The 20865-nt window shown below is 61.3% G+C and overlaps 2 protein-coding genes across 3 annotated transcripts in view; one reads left to right on the forward strand and one right to left on the reverse strand.

Annotated features, from left to right (window-relative positions):
* Positions 1-20865, forward strand: part of ANKH (ANKH inorganic pyrophosphate transport regulator) — a 326406-nt gene that overhangs the window by 242858 nt on the left and 62683 nt on the right. The gene's annotated exons all lie outside the window — the stretch shown is intronic.
* TRIO (trio Rho guanine nucleotide exchange factor) overlaps positions 7467-20865 on the reverse strand; it is a 172244-nt gene continuing 158845 nt past the window's right edge. The window contains 11 exon segments of the mRNA XM_056109061.1: positions 7467-8838; positions 9083-9221; positions 11546-11746; positions 12751-12829; positions 13530-13651; positions 14105-14267; positions 14404-14431; positions 14938-15076; positions 16861-17108; positions 20453-20600; positions 20602-20665. Coding sequence (XP_055965036.1) covers positions 8296-8838; positions 9083-9221; positions 11546-11746; positions 12751-12829; positions 13530-13651; positions 14105-14267; positions 14404-14431; positions 14938-15076; positions 16861-17108; positions 20453-20600; positions 20602-20665 — 1874 coding nt within the window. The 3' untranslated portion in view covers positions 7467-8295.

The following is a 20865-nucleotide window of genomic DNA, read 5'->3' on the forward strand; positions in this document are numbered from 1 at the left end:
TGCCCTGTCTGCTTCCATCAACCACCCAGGGATCGAATTGTGCACAGGAGACCCACCCTACCCACATAAATACCCCACTGGCAGACTTCCACTCTCGACACTACTTCCACTACCCAGCCGTTGCCACACTCCAGGACGCTTTCTGGACCCGCGCGGCAGCTCCGGCCGAGACCCACGCACAACTGAAGACCCACAGAACAAGATAAGCGGAACTCTCTGAGACCTTGGACTCCAGGCTCGGCGGACCCAGGGACAGAGCTTCTCTGCTTGCTCCCACCACCACAGGTGACAAAGGGATTCTAATCAGGAGCCCCACCCTACCCTGCCCTGTCTGCTTCCATCAACCACCCAGGGATCAAATTGTGCACAGGAGACCCACCCTACCCAGATAAATACCCCACTGGCAGACTTCCACTCTCGACACTACTTCCACTACCCAGCCGTTGCCACACTCCAGGACGCTTTCTGGACCCGCGTGGCAGCTCTGGCTGAGACTCACACACGACTGAAGACCCACAGAACAAGATAAGCGGAACTCTCTGAGACCTTGGACTCCAGGCTCGGCGGACCCAGGGACAGAGCTTCTCTGCTTGCTCCCACCACCACAGGTGACAAAGGGATTCTAATCAGGAGCCCCACCCTACCCTGCCCTGTCTGCTTCCATCAACCACCCAGGGATCGGATTCCACACAGAAGACCCACCCTACCCATATAAATACCCCACTGGCAGACTTCCACTCTCGACACTACCTCCACTACCCAGCCGCCGCCACACTCCAGGACGCTTTCCGGACCCGCGCGGCCGCTCATCATAAGACACTAAATACCCATCTTCCAGAATTGTCGTCCCATATTTGATCGGGTTCAAATATGGTAACACCTACAAGGGTGATTAGAGGTCGCCCCAAAAGCCTCTATCCCTCTCGGAAAGACTGGCAAGCTACCGAGAGTATTCCACCCGCACAGAAGAGCCTGGCAAGCTATCTGTTGTGTATTCAATATGCCAAAACCAGGTGTTTCACTAATTGAAAAAAAAGAAGAAAGAAAGAAAGAAAACTGAAGGGAGGGGACAGGAAAGGAAAGGGGGGAGAAAGGGGGGAAGGGGAGGAGAGGGGAAGGGAGGGGAGGGCAGGCCGGCTCTCACTATGGTCTCTCGGGTCCCTGTGTCCATTATCCGTCCACATCACTCTGGTCTCTCCTGGTGCTCTGTCCTCTGTCACCGGGGCCACATGGCCCACCAGCTCCCGTCCCCTTGGTCTCCTCAGTTCCCGGGACCCGCTTCTCAGGAGCAGGACCCCTCTGTTCCCACCAGGAGCAGGGTGGGAGGGAAGAAAAACTGGGCGACGCCAGGCAAGTCTGCCCCCCCACATACACATACACATTCACACATACACACACTCACACTCACACACACACTCATACACTCCACACCCCACACACACTCACACATACACATACCACACACACCAGTCACACTCATATTCATGCACCACAACACACACACACTCATACACACACTCATACTCAAACACACCACAACACACACACATACACACACTTATACACACCCCCCCCACCACACACACACTCATACACACTCATACTCACGCACCACACACACACACATACCACACACACATATGCACACCACACACTCACACACACACCACACATTCATACTCACACACACCACACACATACTCATACTCACACACACCACACACTCACACACAATCACACACACACTCACATACATTCACACCCCCCACACACTCAGACACACTCAGACACACACCACACACACAGACACTCACACACATACACATACCACACACAGACACACTCAGACACACACATATACCACCCCCCCCCCCCCCCCACACACACACACACAGCATCCGGCTGCACAGGGATCTTCCCGGTGTGGGGCTGCAGTCTCTGATCTCTGCCCTTCCACCGGCAGCTCCAGGCTGTTTACCTCTAGGCATTGTCCCGTCCACCTTCTCGCGGGGCGTCCCTTCCCGACAAGGAGTGACTGCTGAGCGACCCACAGACAGCTTCTGCTGAAGGGCGGGCCTGGGGTGAGGGTTGGCAGCCCACGGCAAGGCAAGGCAAGGCGCCGGCTTCTGGCGTCACAGATCTTCACTGCTTCAACCGAGTCAGCCTGTGCCCGTGCTGGCGGCCTGGGGCTGGCTGTGAATTTCCCCCTTTCCCCCAAGCACAGTCAAGATTTCAGCCGCCAGCCAGAATCTTAGACTGGCCACAGAAGCGCGTGGTCTTCCAAATGCCAACATTGAGGGGGACTCCGGTGCCCGGCGAAGCCCCGTGGCACAGACCCAGCATGCAGCTGGGGCGTTGGGCAGAGTGCTGGGGAGTCCGGTTCCCGGGGTTCCTGTGGGATCAGCATGCCTGGCCTTGCGCGGCGGCTGCCAGAGTCAGAACAGAGCCGAAAGCCGCCAGCACGACTCTGTCCCGGAGACGGTCCAGACCCCAGGCAGGAGGCACGACGCAGCCTTGGAAATGGGCACTCAGGCTGGAGGCCAGGCGGGAGGGCAGGGAGTCTCCCTCCAGACTGCTTCCCTTCTGCCTCCTGGCCTTGGCTCAGTCATCCTTCTGCCAAGGGGGTGCCCGTCGGAGAGGCACGTGCCCATCCCCCTCACAGGCCAGTGACTAGAGTTAGAAACTGCTGGAGACAAAGTTAGAAGTTGTTGGCAATCACTCAATGCCTCTATTGCAAACCAAAACACCCAACAGAGAGAGAGAGAGAGAGAGAGAGAGAGAGAGAGAGAGAGAGAGAGAGCGCAAAAGGGAATGCCCTGCCACAGAGGTGGGGTAGGGTGGAGGGACGGGGTGGGGGTGGTGGGAGGGATGCTGGGACCATTGGTGGTGGGAAATGGGCACTGGTGGAGGGATGGGTACTCGACCTCTGTATGATTGAAGCGCACTGTAACTGTAAGCCTGTCACTGTAATTGTAAGCCTGTAGCTGTACCTTACGGTGATTCACTAATAAAATATATATATGTATATATATGTATATTTATATATATGTATAGGCAAAGAAAAAAAAGAAATTGTTGGCAAGGAGACAGGATATGGACACTTGCTTTACATGCCACTGACCTGGGTTCAATTCCCAGACCCCCATATGGTCCCCAGAACACTGCCAGGAGTGATCCCTGAGCACAGAGCCAGGAGCAAGCCCTGAACATCACTGGTTCTGGCCCAATTCCCCACCACCCCCACGGAAACAATAACAAAACAAAAGAAACTGTCAGCGAGGAAATGGTGTTGTGGTTCGCGAGAGTGTCGCCTAAGGATGTGGCCGTCCCTAGTCCGAGAGTGTGTGAATGGGTCCGAGAGAGGGAAAGGCCCTTGGGACAGGAAGCGTCTTCTGAATTGTGCGCGCGGGCTCCAAATGCCATGGCGAAGGGCTCAGCACTCCCAGAGGGGACAGGGACGTGGCCGCACGGGAACATCCGGGCTTTATTTATTTGTTTATTTATTAAGATTTCGTTATTGAATCTCTGTGAGATAGACCTTTACAAAGCTGTTCATGATCAGGTTTTAGTCATACAGTGCTCCAACCCCATCCCTCCACCAGTGTCCATTTCCCAGCACTGGGGGCCTCAGTTTCCCTCCCGTCACCTTCCCCGTTCCCCAGCCTGCCTCTGTGCTCTATGGCAGGCACTTTTCTTCTCTCTCTCTCTCTCTGTGTCTCCCTCTCTCCCTCCCTCCCTCCCTCCCTCTCGTTCTCCCTTCCTCTGTCTCTCTCTGTATCTGTCTTTCGCTGTGTCTTGTCTCTCTATCTCTCTCTGTATTTGTCTCTGTCTTCTCTGTCTGTGTTTCTGTCTCTCCCTGTCTCTGACTCTCTCTGTATCTGTCTCTGTCTCTCTCTGTGTCTCTGTCTCTCCCTGTCTCTGTGTCTCTCTATCTGTCTCTCTCTCTCTGTGTCTGTCTCTCTATCTCTGTCTCTGACTCTCTCTGTACCTGTCTCTCCCTGTCTCTGTGTCTCTCTATCTCTGTCTCTCTGTCTGTCTCTCCTTCCTTTTGGCCACTGTGGTCTGCATTATAGATACCGAAAGGCTGTCCAGCATATCCTGTTGCCTACTTCTAACACTCAGTCCTTGTCCAGGCGACCGTGTCCGGCTGCTACTGTCATCCCGGCCCCTCCCATATCCACCTTCGCCTCCTTCCCCCCCACCCCACGGGCTTTAAAGACGGCACGGACACGCCCTGAGTCAAGGAGGGCCGAAGTCACTGAGACGGGGAAGATCAGGACTGTTCCTCGAGCCGAGGTGCCCCCGCCCCCACCCCGGGTACAGACGCTCAGCTCCTGACTCCGGGACTGGGAGAGCCGCTGCCACCATCTTGGCGGTCACAGTGACTGCTGAGGACAGATCCCACGTCTCTCCTTTCCCTTCTTTGGGCCACGCTCAGGGACCTGGGGGGACGCTAGGGCGTTCAGGCGTGCACGCGTGGCTGGTTCGTGAGCGCCGCGTTGCTCACGGCCCCCCGAGGAGGAGCCTGGGCAGGAATCCGAGTGGGCTCAAGTGAGGAGACACACAGGGTGGCACCCGCAGAGAAGGGGGCCCTGCGGAGCCTAAGGAGGCCACCGCTGGCAGGCCGGGTGGACAGGCGAAGGCCGCCAAGTGTCTGCCCTCACTTGAGGTCCCACTGGGCCCTTGGAGACAACGGCTGCGAACGGCACAACCGCGCACTGAGGTCGCCCGCCCGTCCGAGGCGAGCCTGTCGAGGAACAGCTGGCCAGGAGGAGATTTCACGCTTTGCATCTTTCCTCTGGCAGGGCCGGTATTTTGAAATAATATGGAAACCAGCTCATTACCACCCCTTCCCGGCTGGCCTGCAGGCGGCTCTCGGGTTCCCCACAGGGGTGTGTCCCCACTGGGTGTGTCCCGCCTCTGCCTCGGTGTCGCTAGCTCTGACTGTCCCGCAGAAGCTCGTCTGCGTGAGACCCACGCAGCCACAGAGGCACGGCGGCAGCCTGGCGGCGGCTGAATCGCAGCACTCCAGCCTTCAGAAACGGAAGACGGGGACCAGAGCGGGGGCAGAGGGGAAGCTCTGACCCAGGGGGATGTCGCGCACTGTGGTCCCTTGGCACGGCCCGGCAGGGCCCCTGGAAGCCCTCCGAGCACCGCTGTATATGGAACCACCAGCCCCTAGGCCAAGAACCACACCGGGGCCCGGACACCTGAGCGTCCCTGGGGAAACTAGCCGAAAGCTGACGTCATGGTGAATTAAAAAAAAAAAAGTCCAGTAGCTGCACGCTAGAGCGCCTGGTCCAGAGGCCCCCCCCCCCCCCCCCGCACCGGATGGTCCCACTCGCTCGTGCACGGCTTTATTCCCCCCACAGCTGAGCTCTCACGCCAGACATCCAGCGACAAGCACCTCAGCACGGAGCCCGGCCTCTCCCTCTGCGGGGAGCGGTGGCCCCTGAGTAGACAGGTGGCGCCCTCCCAGGTGCGCTGGTGGACCAGCGCATGCACGAGCGAGTGGGACCATGGGGTGCAGGGGTGAGGGTTGAGGGGGCGCCAAGTGCTCTGGTGCTCAACCGCTGGGCTTTATTTTTCTTTTCGCCATGAGATACACAGTTACAAAGTTGTTCATGACCAGGCTTCAGTCATAGGATGTTTCAACACCGTCCCTTCACCAGTGCACATTTCCCATCACCAGTGTTCCCATTTTCCCTCCCACCCCCCCTCCCCTCATGCCCCTCATGCCCCTCCCCTGCCCAGCCTGCTCCATGGCGGCCGTTTTCCTTTCTGCTCAAGACCAGTGGCCCTCAGCCCTGCAGCCAGCTCACCAGAAATAGCTGCTCTATTTTTCAAACATTTTTCTTTTTAATTGAGGTACTGGGCTTTACAAAAACATTCTTTCTTTTTTGCTTGTTGGGTCACTCCTGGCTCTGCACTCAGGAATTACTCCTGGTGGTGCTCAGGGGACCATACGGGATGCTGGGAATAGAACCCAGGTTGGCCGCGTGCAAAGCAAACGCCCTAGCCGCTGTGCTATTGCTCCAGCCCCCTACAAGAATAGTCAATGATGGTTTCCCATGCACCCCTCCCCCCCTATCAGGGTCCTCCCTTTCACCTCCTCCCTGCCTCCCCACCAACCAACTCAGTTGTGAGTCACTTCTTCTTTTGCCTTTGGTCATGATGCTACATTTCTGTGCATCTCTAAGTCCCACATATGAGATCATTATGCACCTGTTCCTCTCCTGACCACATAGCATGGCCTCTAGTCCCATCCAGGTCGCGGCAAACCACATCATTCTGTTCTTTCTCAGAGCAGTATAGTATTCCATTACGTATATACCCTATAACTTCTGGATCTACTCATCTGTCACTGGGCATCTGGGTTGCTGGCTGTATCCTGGCCACTGTGCTAAGTGGAAACAGCTGCTTTAAAGCACAGAGCCAGCAGCCTCAGCAGCCCCGACCCTGGTGGTATGTGGCGGGTCCCGGACCCCAAATCCCTTCTCCTCCTCAGCCCTCCCCAACCCCCTCGCTTTTGTCTATTCCTGGCCCGCCAGCAAAGAAAAGGCCCAACACAAACATCAGGCAAATGTGTTTAATTTTTTAAAATAACTGATGGCAAAATAAAATATTTACATCACATCATACTGTGTAAACATGTCAGGTCTCTGTACAGAGAAATGTACATGCAAAACAATGTCAAAGTCCAACTGAAACCGTGACAGGAACAATACACAAACGGAAGGTGCGAGGTTAGGAACACACGTCCAGTTCTGAATCCGATTTCTCTTAAAAAGTTTCTGTACAATTTTACAAGAAACGAACAAAAAGCCCAAGGAAAGAATAAATAAAATGCCTCGGAAGCTGCAGCGCCGGGCGGGGTTCGCTGGTCCCCTTCCCAGTGTCCTTTCCCGAGCGCGGATGCAAAGACAGCCAGGAAAAGTGGAGCGTGTCCCGGCCGCAGCTCCGGGCGGTGCCCTGTGCCCGGACAGACCCCCTCAAAACCAGCTGCCAGCCGGCGGCTGCTGCATTGGCTTCTTTCTGGCCAAAGGCTCAAAATCCAGCCAGCTGTTTGTACAGAAAAGAGTAAAAAGTAGCAAATGCCCAGACTGATTTTGGGGGGGAGAGGGAATAATACTTTGGCATTCTGAATAATAGCACAATCGATTGGAAAACATTACCCTATTATCCAGCTTTATATTCCGAGTATGAAATCATTATTTTTTTTTTAACAGTCCTCAAAACCGACGAATTTCACTTCAGAGGTAACTCTCCCGGAACAGATGGCACGGCCACCCCCACCCCAGCCCACCCAGCACACGCACACCCCAAGCCACCCTCCCCCCGCTCGGTCCCCATCCTGTGCGTGCGCGCGCGCACACACGCACACCTACACACACCCACACACCCACTCACACACAAACGCGCGCGCACACACGCACAAAACCATAAAGCTCACTGGACGAAGCGTGTGCTTTTTCTATGCATTTATTACAGGTACAACAGAGGTCTTCATAAATAGTTGCATAAAATGTTAAAGCCACAACATTGCACATGATAGGAAATAAAACCCCAAAAAACCCCAATGCGCGCTTTTGCAGTACTTCCGTTTGACGGTCCTGCACCACAATCTGATTGACGGCTTGGGGGCGGGGCGGGGCCCTCTCAGCCCCGCCCCCTGGGCCACCCCCTCTCCCCCGCCCCCAGTCCCCGACGGTGTGGGGCGGGGGGCTGAAGGGTGGCCGAGCCGGAAGGCAGGACCAAGTCTTATATACAAGTAAGGCCTACATTTCATCAGAGCAAAACCATTCATTCTGTTTGTATGCAAAAGTCTGAGGTTGAATGCATGTTCCAGACGCCTCTCCTGGGGTTCCCCCCAGCTGCGGGCCCTGCGGGGGTCCCCCCCAGAGACGAGGGATCTCGGCTTGGTTCCTTAACACCGAGTGGTAGAACACAGGCATTTATTTCACTTCCTTGAATACATCTTGGAAAACGGTAAATTTGCAAAATTCTATTTGTGTTCCTTTAAAAAAGTTTTTTTTTAACTTTTTTTTTTTTTTTGCAGAAACCTGAATAAAAGACTGTAACACGGCAAGAGAGGAGGTCGTCCAGCCCAGCGCGGCCGGCAGCCGGGGGACACTCCCCCAAGCTGCGCTGGCCCGCCGGCCCTCGCGGACAGGCCAGGTCACAACGATCAACAACAGACGCAGCACTCGTCCGGTTGGTTGGCGTTTCTCGCAGGAGTTCAGATTAACAGCTGGTCGGCAGGTGAAAGAGAAGGAGAGTCGACTCCGAGGTCGCTCAGACTCGGGGCACGAGTCTGCTCTGGAGGAAGTTTTTCATGCTCCGGATGGATCGCACGTCGTTCTGGTGTTTGCGCCGCTCAATGAATGAAGTCAGCCTGGACGTGTCCAGGACGCCCTGGCCGTGGCCGTGGCCCGCCTGCAGCCACTGCTCCTGCAGGGCCAGGGCCGCCGAGGGCCGCTGGGCAGGGTCCTCTTGCAGGAGGAGGCACACGAAGTCCTTGGCCTCCTGGCTCACTCCTTCAAAGTAGCCATCTGGGAAGCTGAAGTCCAGCCGGCAAATGTTCACGCAGGTCTCTTCCGTGCTGTCGTCCAGGAAGGGGGACACGCCGCTCAGCAGGACGTAGGTGAGCACCCCCACGCTCCACGTGTCTGACGTCAGGGACACCGGGTTGCCCAGGATGATCTCGGGGGCGGCGAACTCGGGGTTCCCCAGCAGCTGGTGGATGTGGTAGGTGGTGGTGAGCTGCACGGCGTCGCCGAAGTCGGCCAGTTTGACGGTGGGCTTGGCTGCACTCTGGTCCACCAGGATGTTCTCGGGCTAGGGGCAGGAGGGGGCGGGTCACCGAGACAGCCCCCACCTCTGACCTCCCCGCCCCTTCCTAAGCTAGCCCGCCCCAGGTCGACCCGGTGGGACACTGGCGGGTTCGGTAGCGTCTGCGCTGGGCTTGACACCGCGGAGAGGCGTCTCTTCAGCTACAGCAGATGGGAAGCCGCCGTCCCCAACCGCCCGGCCCCTGGGAGCACTGTGGGCGGGAGCGGCGCCGAGGGCCGAGAATGCTCACCTTTAGGTCCAGGTGTGCGATCCTGCAGTTGTGAAGGTATCGGACGGCTTCCAGGACCTCCCCCAGGTACGCCCTGATCTTCCCCTCGGTGAGGTTTCCCCAGCGCACCACACAGTCCAGGAGACGGCCCTGGTCTGCCCTGGCAGGGGAACACCGGGCTGCGGTCAGCCAAGCACGGGCCAGTGGGCCCTGGGGGGTCGGGGCTGTCCCCCCCAACCACAGCTGGCCTGTTTCCGGAGGCTGTGCGCGCGCGCATGTGTGCGTGTGTGTGCGTGTGTGCTCGTGTGTTTGCATGTTCGTGGGGTCGTGACCTCGGGGGCCAGTCCTGGGGATCTCTGACCCTAGAGCCACCCCACAGCGCTGGGAGAGGGAGGCGAAGCACGTGCTCAGCCCTTTTGGCGATGTCCCCCACCCCATGAGGGGGATCCGTGTTCGCTCACTGGGGTTCTGGAGGGGAGGGATGCCATGGCCATGTCCCCTCACGAGGGCACCAGGAAACAGGGACAGCGGGCAGGCCCATGCTGAGACTCTGCCTCTAAGAGAGATGGGCGCAAAGGACCTGGGCATGCCTGCTGGCACCAGGACGGGCACACGGCAGGGCCAGGCGGGTGCAGGGCACAAGGGTGACTTCAAGATGTTTTGGGTGGGAACTTGTTACGTCTGGTGGCTGCAAAATTCCTCTTACGGAATTTCTGGGCTTTGGGCCACACCCGGCCGTGGTCAGGGGTCATTCCTGGCAGTGTCCAGGGGACCATGGGGGATCCGGGGGACCGGCCCGGGTCAGCTGTGTGCAAGGCAAACACCTTCCTGCTTGACCATCACTCTGGCCCTGGGAAATGACTCTTAGTATCCGGCAGCCAGGACTGGGACGGGCAGAATGCTACCAACAAAGCGTCTGATCTGCATCTGCCACACAGCCCACAGCATCTCTGAGGCCCCTGCTTAAGGCCTGTCGCCTCCCCTGGGTCACGCGGCATTTCTGTGAGCGCCGGCTTCACCCGGTGGGCACCTACCCCCTGAGCACTGCTCTGGGCCGGCCTTCTCTGCAATACTGAGGTCTGTGGGAAGGGCAGGTCCCGACCGGGTCCTAGGGGCCGTTCGTTAGGGGGAAAGCACATGACTGCTGTGAGGGTGACTCCCCGCGGCCGGGCGGTGGGGGACAGGGCTTCCTGGGGAGGATGGCAGAGCCTGAAGCCGGAGGAGCCTGGAGCCCCCTTGGCTTGGCGTTGCACTGTGTTGGGGTGTGTGTGTGGGGCTCGCCCTTCACCCTGGTGTTGCTCAGGGGACCAGACGGGGAACTCGGGCGCGGACCTGGGCGGGCTGCCTGCAAGGCCGTGTCTGCCCCACCCCACCTGATTTCTGACAGTTCAACTGGACAGGTCTGGAGAAAGCTCAGGAGGGTGAATGACTCCCAAGACCCAGGGGGGCTAAGGGCCCCAGGGCTGGGTCACTGTGGGGCCTTTAGGGTCACCATCATTCCCGGGGCCAGGAAGGGTCTCGGCAGGGAGGGGTGGAAGAGCAGTTTCCGTGCACCCCAGGATGAGGCTGAGGGTGGTTCTGGGTCCGTGGGGGGGGTCCCTTCCTTTGGTCTGCAGCTCCCAGGAAGGGGTGCGGGTAAGTGCACAGCCCAGGGGTGGGGTGCTGCCTACACAGCTCAGGGTCAGAGGACACCCCCAATACCCCCAGGATGGGGGGCTGGGCAAAAGGCAGGGCCTGAGATAGCCAGCCAGAGTCCTGCACCCTGGGCAGTGGGCTTCTCGAGAGTCCTGGGGACCAGGGGGCCCCTCCAGGGTGGCAGGGGCCGCACCCTCGCGTCTGTGGTTACCCGAAAGCTGTAATACTGTGGTCGCACAGAAACTACACTTTGGGGTCCAGAACAACAGTGTGGCAGGGAGGGCATTTGCCTTGCACGGCCCACCCGGCTCGAATCCCAGGAACCCCATATGGGCCTGCCAGGAATTATCCCTGAGGGCAGAGCCAGGAGTCAGCCTAGAGCATCTCTGGGTGTGGCCCCCAACAAAAAGCCATGCTTTGGGGGAATTCTCTGGAGCCCCACTCCTGAGAGCCATCCCCTATGGGGCATGACCAGACATCAGGGGACAGAAGCTCCGGGGCCAGGTGAGGGGCGTGGCTGGCAGCCAGTGGGCGTGACCAGGGCATGACCGGCGACGGGGGCATGGCTGGACGCCAGGGGGCGTGACTAGGAGCGGGGCAGGGGGCCAGGTGGTAGAGCTGGGGGTGTGGCTGGCAGCCAGGGGGCGTGGCCAGGGTGTGCTGGTAGACAAGGGGCGGGGCCGGGACATGGCTGGTGGCTAAGGGAAGGGGCCCAGGGGGCGTGGCCAGGGCGAGACTGGTTGTCAGGGGCGGGGCCAGGGCAAGGCCAGGCGCGGCGGGGCGTGGTTGGGGGGGGGAGATAAGGAAGGGGCCGGCGGCCAGGGATGGGACCCGGCGGGGCCTACGCACATTTCCAGCACCAGGACGTAGCTGGTGGGGGTCTCGAAGGTATCCAAGAGGCCCACCAGCAGCGGATGCTGGAGGTTCTGCAGGATCCCCAGCTCGTGGGTGACCTGGTCACGCTTCATCAACTTCTTGTTCACGAACTTGGTGGCCACTGCGCGCTTGGTTCCCTTCTGATCGCATTTCTTGACAATAGAGAACCGGCCCCTGGGAGGAGGGCGGGAAGGGCACCTTCAGAGGACCGCGGGACCCCTGATCCCCCGAGGCCTGTGGGAGTTCCGTGTCTCTCTCTCTCTCTCTCCCAGGGCTGACCCACTTCTGGGCTCTGCATCCTGGACACGCCTGTGGGAATGCCCCTCGCTACTGGAGATTGGAGGGCCCACCGATGGGTCTCTTGGGCTGCATCCCACTCTGGTGTGACCGCAAGCAGGAGCCTGCTTCCCCAGGGGACAGCCCCGGGGGGTGGGGGAATCGGGCAGCAGCCTCCAGCTCCTCCCTGCCGTCCTAGCGGCTGGCTGGCTCTGACCAGTCACCGAATGGAGAAAGGGCAGCAGGGGGGCCCGTGCACCAGGTGAGGCACCAGGTCCGCGGGTGAGGTGAGGCAGTGACAGTCGACAGCCCAGGGGAGACCTCCAGGACGCGGTCCCTTCAGCCACACGCCAGGTGCCCGGCCCCTGCCGCACTTGCTGGCCTCGTCCCGAAGGATACCAGTGGCAGTACACGCAGCCCAGGACGGCCACCAGTGCGGCCAGAGGCTGGGAAAGGTTTTTGGAGGCAGCCCAGATCCGCTGCTCGGCCAGGGGACACGAGGGGGAGGGGGCCGAGTACTGGGTGGGCTGGAGGGAGAAGCTGGGGGCCCTTCTTGGGGAGAAGCAGCCCCTCCCCCATCCTGAGACCCCAGCCCACCTCCCCGGGATGCTGCGAGAGTCCAGTGCGACAAGACACAGCCTGGAACTGCCCTGAGATTCCCCCAGCCCGGGGCTGGCCCACGCTGGTCGCAAGCCAGCAGAGTGACTGCCGGATGGTAGCAGACGGCAGTGTGGGTCCAGCCCTGACTTCACTGCCCGGGGCCTTCCTCTGCTTGGCACTGAAGGGAGGCGCATGTGGGCTACCACACTTGCTGAGTCTCCCTCGCTGGACAAGGGCACCCTCTCGGCCGGTCCCCCTGCAACCCCCCGCCCCCAACCCCCACTCTGGGTGTGACGTCATACCTGCCAAGCTCGGCCACCTCGCTGTATAAGGCGTCAAAGTTGTCCTTCCAGGTCACCACGATGCCATCACGCCCTGGACCTGCGGCGAGAAAGGCAGCGTCTCCCCTGAGCTGGGGCTGTGTGTGGGGGCAGAGTTGGACCAGGAAAGGTGCCACCCCTTGCAGCGGTCTCTGTCAGCAGCCCCCTCTGCGGTCTCGAGTCTTCCCTCTCGAGATCCGGATCGTCTTGCTGGTGCCCGAGATCCCTGGACGGGAACACTTCCTGGGTCCTCAGCCCCAACTCAACTTCCATCTCCTTTTACTTTCCTGCCTTTGGCGGTGCTGGGGATCCATTCCTACCCCGCCCCCAGTTCCGGGAAGCCCCTTGGGGTGGTGGCAGGCCCCTGACCGGTACTTGGTGCCCCTCCCTTGCCCCCGGCTCTTCCAGCAGCTCACTGCGGGGACCCGCAACAGGACCTGAAGGGGCCTGGGGAAGGGGCTGCCTCTAGGCTCAGGGCCCGCAAGGTGGGGTGACCGGACCTGCCTGGCCATGACCCCTGCGAGAGAAGGCCGGGGATGACTCAGGGCAGTGCTCGGCCCCCGGGAGACCAGGGGATGCCAGAACAGGGCTCTGAGAACCCGCCATGCTCCCCTGTTCGGGGCCCACCTGGACCCCGAGATCCCAGTCAGCTCAGCAGCCGCCCCAGGGGCACCCCTGTCTCAGGCTACATGATTCAGCTGACGGTCATGTGGGCAGGGGGGAAGGCGGAACTTGGGGTCCCGGCCTCGGGCAGCACTTACCTAGCACCCTCAGACTGGCCGAGGACGAGGCAGACCCCATGTCGTTCACTGCGATGCACGTATAGATGCCATCGTCGTCCGTGGTCACGCCCACGATCTTCAGAGCGGCCTCGCCCAAGTCACTGCAGGGGGGGCGGGGGCGGGGAGTTTCGTTAGGAAGGTCCCCAAACCTGATCTCGCTTGGCCCCGGCCTCTAGCCTCCAGGGGCCCCAGGAAGGTACCAGCCTGGTCTAGCCTGGCTCAGGCCCCAGGAAGCAAGGGGCTCCAGTATGGTGCCCAGGGAGTGAGGAGCTAGCCTAGGGGGTCTCAGGAAGTGAGGGGCTAGCCTGGGGGTCTCAGGAAGTGAGGGGCTAGCATGGGGACCACTGAGGGGCTTCAGTATGGGGCCCAGGGAGTGAGGGGTTATCCTGGGTATCTCAGGAAGTGAGGGGCTAGTCTGGGGGGGGTCTCAGAAAGTAAGGGGCTAGTCTGAGGGTCTCAGGAAGTGAGGGGCTAGCCTGGGGCCTCTCAGGAAGTGCGGGGCTAGCCTGGGGGGGGTCTCAGGAAGTGTGGGGGCCCCAGCTGGCCGTGCTCACCTGTAGGAGATGCTGTAGTGGCCGTCGCTGCTCAGGGTGTTGTGCTCGGGGCCTTTCCAGGTGATGGAGGCCGTGGGGCGGCCACAAACACGACAGCGAAGAACAGCGGTCTCTCCCGTCTCACACGTGACCTCGCTCAAGGGAACGACGAAATCTGGGGGAACTGTGTGCGGCGGCGGAGGGGGAGGGTGTGAGTGGGTCGCCCGTTTCTCCCTGCACCTGAGTGCAGAGCCCCACCGAGCCCCGGTTCCGTCCCGACCCTCCCCCTCCCCCCCACGCCCCAGTCTGCACGGACTCACCGTCATAAATGTAGCTGGGGTTGAGAAGCTGGAACGGAAAAGCGGCAGCATGAGCGCGCAGCCGGGCAGACAGGCCACACGGCCGCGTCCCTCTCAGGACAGATGACACCTGTCCCCAGCTCGCGGTGCCCTGCAGAGCCCCTCCTGCCTGCAGGTGAAATCCTGGCACCGACTGGGCGTACATTCCCCCCTTGCCCAGGACGAGGTGGGTGGTGGTGACAGGCACCTAGAACCCGACTTCCGCTTGAGGCTGCCACCCTGACCCAGGGCCTTTTATTTTTTGCTTTCCTCCCCCCCCCCCCCCTTTTTGCTACACTTCTCGGTGCTCAGGAGTCAGTGCTGGGACTGGGTGTGTGACCGTGCTGAGCCGGACACCCCCCCCCCTCTCCCCCCCGTTTAAGGTACAATGATCTTAGAAGGAGGAGCGGTAGCACGGCCCGGGAACTGGCTGGAGCCCAGATGTGAGTGTTGTCCTGGGAGTTTCTGCCCCAGGCGGAGCTGCGGCGCCTGATGCCGGGCCCTCCCCGCACTCACCTTCACCGATACCTTGCTGCTGGCCCCTTCCCGGGATTTCCGATATCCGTTCTCCAACTTGCCTTCCCGTTTGCCGTCTTTTTCTTTTTTCTCAGATTTTTTCCTTAAACGGAGTGCTGTGTGCCAAGATGTCGACTTCCTGGTGGGGGAAACGGCCTTAGTCCCGGAGGGCCCTCTGCTTCCCTGGGGCTCGGGTGCCAAGGCCACCCCCCACGTGGAGACCGAGGCTATTCGAGGCTTCGCCCGCCAGGACCCGGGGACAGGTACGGTCGGGGAGAGATGGGCGGTACTGCGAGAGACAGCAGGGACAGGGTCATCACAGAGCTGCGGACCTCGGCCCTGGACTGTGCCTGAGAATCCATCTCACCTTTCCTGGGTTCTCCAGGACAGGACCTAAGCCCACAGGTTTTGACAAACAGACCCTCCGCGGCCAGAGAGAGAGCGCAGCGGGGAGGGCGCCGGCCAATCAACCCCAGGAACCACAGGACAGACCCAGGTGCAGAGCCAGGAGGGATCATGAGCACGGCAAGCCGTGGCAACACACACACACACACACACACACACACACACACAAAAAAAAAAAAAAAAAAAGGGAGACAGCACCAGAGTGAGCTGGCGGGGCTGGACTGCGTCTTTGCACACAGGAACCTTGGGGCTGATCCCCAGTACAGCAGGGTCTCCAGACATCTGAACTGGAGCGCAAAGCCGAGACCCTCTAGCGTGCTCGGGGAGGCTTGAGGAGAACCAAGGCTGGTTTTCCAAGCAGTGGGGGCTGCGGGGACTGTGCCCACTGCTGATCTCCAAGAGGGCACTTCGGTTCCCGAAAATGGACAGCCGCACTTCTGCACACATGAACATATGTATGGACACCTGCATACTTTCACACACATGTACACACATCCACGAACTTTCACACACATGTACACAGATCCATGAACTTTCACACACATGTACACACATCCACGAACTTTCACACACAGGTACACACATCCACGAACTTTCACACACGTACACACATCCACATACACCAATATACACAGATCCATGAATTCTCACACACCCACACTTACACATGTACACATACTCATGTACTTTCACACACATGTGCCCAGATCCACATACTTGCACACATGTACACACATCCATGAACTTTTGCACACGTGTACACACACCCACTCACATACATGTACACACATCCATGAATTCTCACACACATACACACATGTACTTTCACATATATGTACACACATCCACGTACTTTTGTACACAGACACACGTGTACGCATGCGCATGTTACTCACTCCTACGTGGACTCACGAGAAGCACACTCAAACATGCACCTGCACACACACTCGGCCACGCACTCACATATGCAGTCTGAAGCGAGCACGGACTGCCTCCACATGGGGCCTAAGAAGGTCTCACTTCAAGGAACCGAAGTGAGATCCTGGAACTATAAGGAAGAGAGACCGAGCGGCCGGGCGCCACCCTGGACGCCAAGCTGGCTGTGACCTGCACCCCAGCTGTCCCCCCAAACCCAGGGCCCTGGAGACCCCGAGTGCTGACCAGCCTGTGCCAGCATCCGGGCCCTAGTTTCGGGGGGTTCGAAACCTGCCTCCCTCACCCCGAAGCAGCCAGCGAGAGAGTAGCTCGGTACTCTCTTTCTTTTCTGGGGGCTCCACACCTGGCAGGGCTCGGGTGACCCTATGGGAGGCCGGAGACTGGATCTGGGTCAGCCACCTGCAAAGCAAACGCCCTCCCAGCTGTGCCATGGCTCCGGCCTCGGTCGGTTCTCCCCAAAGGCACAGACCGGGTTTTCAGGGCCCCTCCATCAGCCCTGTGTGTGACAGGGCTGGGGTCAGTCATCCCCCTGAGCCCCGGCACGGAACACTCGCCCCGCGGGGCCTGGCCGCGGCCACTCACTTGAGAGTCCCGTCGGGGTTCTCCGTGATGAGCGCGCTGGTGTGTCCCAGGACCAGGCCCGGGATCCAGCCCTCGGCGGCGGGGCACTGGTCAGTGGCGGCGCGGAACACCAGGAACATGTTTTGCTGGTTGCTGGCCAGAACCTGAACGACCTCTCCTTGGCAGACGTTTATCTCATCCTCCTTCACTGCCGTGTAATCGTGCGTCACCAACATGGCGGAGATGTTGCTACTGCTGCTGCTTTCACTCTGCGGGGGAGACAAAGGCGGGCGCTGCGGCGGGCCGGCCCCCGAAGGCCACATCTGGGCCACGCACTCCCTCTCGTCCGGCCCCGTCAGCCGCCCCACCCCCCGGACTCTGGGCCCTGTTGCGGGCTGGCTCGGTTGCAGGGAGGCCCCCCAAATCGGCAGCTCCGGTGCTGGCTGGGATGCGTGTCCCGTGGTCCGGCCACACGGGCTGTGCTCCGTGGTCCCTTCGGCAGAGGGATGCCCGCGCCGTCTGTCCTCAGGGACTGTCCCTCGGTGGTGGCCCCTTCGCCAGCAGCCCAGGCCCGGCTGTGGTGGGTTAGACGCCCGCCTGGAGAAGCCGCTTGCTCCTGCTCCCACGTCCTCTGTGTCCCGGAGCTCAGCCCGCCGGCCACATCTCCGCACTGAAGCCGAGATGCCTCCTGAGGCCACCTCGAGCGGGCAGAAGAAATGGAAATGGCAGCAGCTTTTCTTTTTCCCTTTTCCTTTTCCTTTCCTTCTTTTGGGTACCAAGCTGTCATGTGTGCCCGGAGCGGAGGAGGGTGCGGGCCACTGCCAAAGGCTGAGTGAGCCCACGGGTCTCTTTGCCCTCTGCGGTGGTGGCTCGTGGGTGGGCGGCTGTGGCAGTCAGATGTCAGCCACCACTTCCGATGCTTGAAGATGCGCCGAGGGTAGGCAGATGCTGGCCCAGCTGCTCCTGGTGGCCCCGGGCTGTCGTCCTGACCCAGGCCTCTCAGCCCGGGCTGCTGGTGCCGGGCTGGGGAGTGTGGGCGAAGACCCAGCAGCGCCCCCCTGGGGCCGGGCCCGGGAAAGCCAGCAAGCTGCACTTGGCAGACACGGTGGGGGCCAGGAGAGGCTTCTAAAGACCAGCCTCTCCCAAAGCGGGGGATACTACAGCCCCGAGTGGGGGGCACCGGGATGATGGGGCGTGGGCAGGGCCATAGCACCTCAGATGTAGTTGCGGGGGCTTCCTGTTTGCTGACAGAAGGCAGATTCCAGGGGGGCACTGGGTGAACTTTTTCTTTTCCCCTGAACCCTGGTGGTCGGTGAAGTCGTCTCTAGTGGAAGTGGGAATGCAGAGCCGAGAAGCTGAGCCGACCCAGGGCTCAGCACGCTTGTCTCTGCCATCTGCCCTCGTTCCGGGGGCACACCACGGCACTGGGCCACGGGGCACACAGGGCTGGCACGGGGAAGGCTGCTGTGCAGGCCTCGTCTCCGCCCCGGGAGAATTATGCCTCCGAGTGGACCCGGAACAGCCTCACCGCGTGCCCGGCATTCAAAGCACACCTCACTCAAACCCACCCGACTCGGGCTATGGCCACAGTCACGGTGCCTGGCCCCATGGGGCACGGTGGGTGGGGTCTGCAGGGGTCACCGGCATCCAGGAGAAAGTGGGGCACCCCTTCGTTCTTGCTGGGGGTGGGGTGGCGTGGGAGGGTGCAGGAAGCTCGTGTGGCCACTTGGGGGCCCTGCTCTCCGGGTACATGCCCCTGCACTCGGCACAACTTTCCAGCAGGGGGCACAGCTGTGACCGCAGACGGCTCCTTGGAGCTGGGTGTGCGTGCGTGTATGTGTGCGCGCACGTGCGAGTGCTTTTTCAGGGCGACACTGCAGAATCCTGGGGGCTCTTTCCAGCTCCCCAATGGGCACTGAGGTCCCTGCTTTAAACTTGGGGCATGGTGAGTGGGGCTCATGCGGGGGGGTCACCTGTACTGGGCCAGTAGCGGGGTTCACTGAGCAACTCATGTGCCCAGCTCAGGGGTAAGCTGTCAGCTTCGGAAGTCACACTTGCCCCCCCCCCCCGCCCCCGGTCTGCAAACCCCACATTTCCCCCCAAATGGGCCCCAGGGGCCAGGGGCGAGCGAGGCACTCCTCCCCCAAGCGCAGCAGGGAAGAGGAGGGTGGAGGAAGGGCTAACTCTACGGCAGGCCCACCCCAGGGGCGCCCATGCAAGTTCAGAGGCGAGAGAGTGAGAGAGAGAGAGAGAGAGAGAGAGAGAACAGGTTTTGCGTTGTTCATAAAGAGACACAGACCCCCTTTTAGGGAAATGTATTTAAAACCCGATCAAGCCATCAACATACACCCGGCAGGACAGTTCTCTCTCACGCACACCTTTCAGAGCGCCGTGGCCGGGCCGGCTCTCGGGAGGAGGGAGTGTGCCGGGTGGGAAGGTGGGAGCCGCCGCCGAGGATGTGTGTGTGTGTGTGTGTGTGTGGGGGGGGGGGCGCCTCCTGGCTGGGGCAGGGATGGGCGCTGGACGGAGGCACAGCTATGCCCCCCTAACCCCACCCCCAGGGCAGAAGCCCCTTCTCAGGGGTCTCTCCTCCAGCTGTGAAACTACAGGGGGCTGGAGGGTGTCAAGACGCCCCCTGGAGACGCTCTCCCCCCCCCCCAGCTTTGTTCTGGTCTGAGACGACGTGTCCTCGAGGGGCTGTTCCTTCTCTCCCGGCAGAGGAGTTCAAAACCAAAACACACACACACAGCCGCCACCCCCGAAAAAAAAAACACTACAAAGATAAACTTAAGGCAGAAAAGGACGCAACCAAGAGACGAGGGCGGTCAGTACAGGTGCCGGCAGAGAGAGGCCGAGGGGCGGCGTGTGCCGCCGTGGGGGGCCTGGGCGGCATCGGCGGTGGAAGCGGCGCCGTGGTGGTGGATGGAGGGGACACACAAAGCCAGACAGGGCGAGTGAGTGAGTTAGTAGAGACGAGCGGCCGTCCCGGAGCGGAGGGGAGGGTTAGAGGCGGCGGAGTCCACGGCGGGCGAGCGCAGCAGTCAGGCCGAGCCGGCGAGCCGGGTTAGTGGGGTTCGGAAGAGCTGGCGCGACAGAGGCAGCGGGCGGGCGGGCGGAGGCTGCCGGGCGTTCTTACCCCATTGCTCTGGGTGGACTGCACGGACTGCTCGCTGGCCGAGGAGCACGTGCTCATGCGGTCCGTGTCCTTGGCGGGGGCCGCGTGGCGGGGCGCTGGCCGCTGCAGGGAGTCACTGTCCCCGGGGAAGGTGAAGGAGCCCGGCCGGCTGGCGGGCGAGGCGGGCACGGAGCTCCAGAAGGAGCCCCCCTTCTGCAGGGGGCTGCCGGGGGGCTCCCTGGCGGCGGCGGCGGCAAGCGGCGAGTGCAGAGGCGATGCGGCCCCGGGCCGGGCCTTGCCGAGCGGGAGGGTGCCCGGGCTGGGGCGCGGCTGGGCGCGGCCGCCGTCGCTGTCGGGGGGGCGCGCGCGCATCCCGGCAGCCGCCGCTGGGGTCGGCGCCCTGGCGGGGGCTCTCTGGCACCTTCGTCCCGGGGGTCGGCTCGGCCTCTCGCGGGGGGCCTTCGGCGGCCGGCAGGGCCGGGCCGGGGGTGGACGTACCTGACATCTTGTCGGCCTCCGCCTGGCCGGGGGGCGCGGAGGAGACCAGCACGGGGGAGTGGTGTCGGACGGGCTGGGGGATCCGGGAGGGCCTGCTCCGGCCGGCGCCGCCCGCGGGGCCCGCGCCGTGGTTGCCGCCGCCGCCGCCCGGGCCCGCGGCCCCGCCGCCGCCCCCGCTGTGGTTCCTCTGGTACTCGATGGGCGATGTCAAGGCTGCAAGGCAGGCGCGGCTCAGGGCGCGGGGCGCGCAGGGCGCAGGGGGACGGGGGCGCGCGGGGGATCGGGGCCAGGAAAAGCGTGCGGGACACGGGGCGGAGTGCATGCAGGAATGGGGTGCGAGGAACCGGGGGCGCAGGGCGCGCGGGGTGCGGGGAATCAGGGGCGCAGGGCGCGCGGGGAATCAGGGGCGCGGA

This window comes from Sorex fumeus, unplaced genomic scaffold (assembly GCF_029834395.1).
Source record: "Sorex fumeus unplaced genomic scaffold, SorFum_2.1 ptg000264l, whole genome shotgun sequence".
NCBI lineage: Eukaryota > Metazoa > Chordata > Mammalia > Eulipotyphla > Soricidae > Sorex > Sorex fumeus.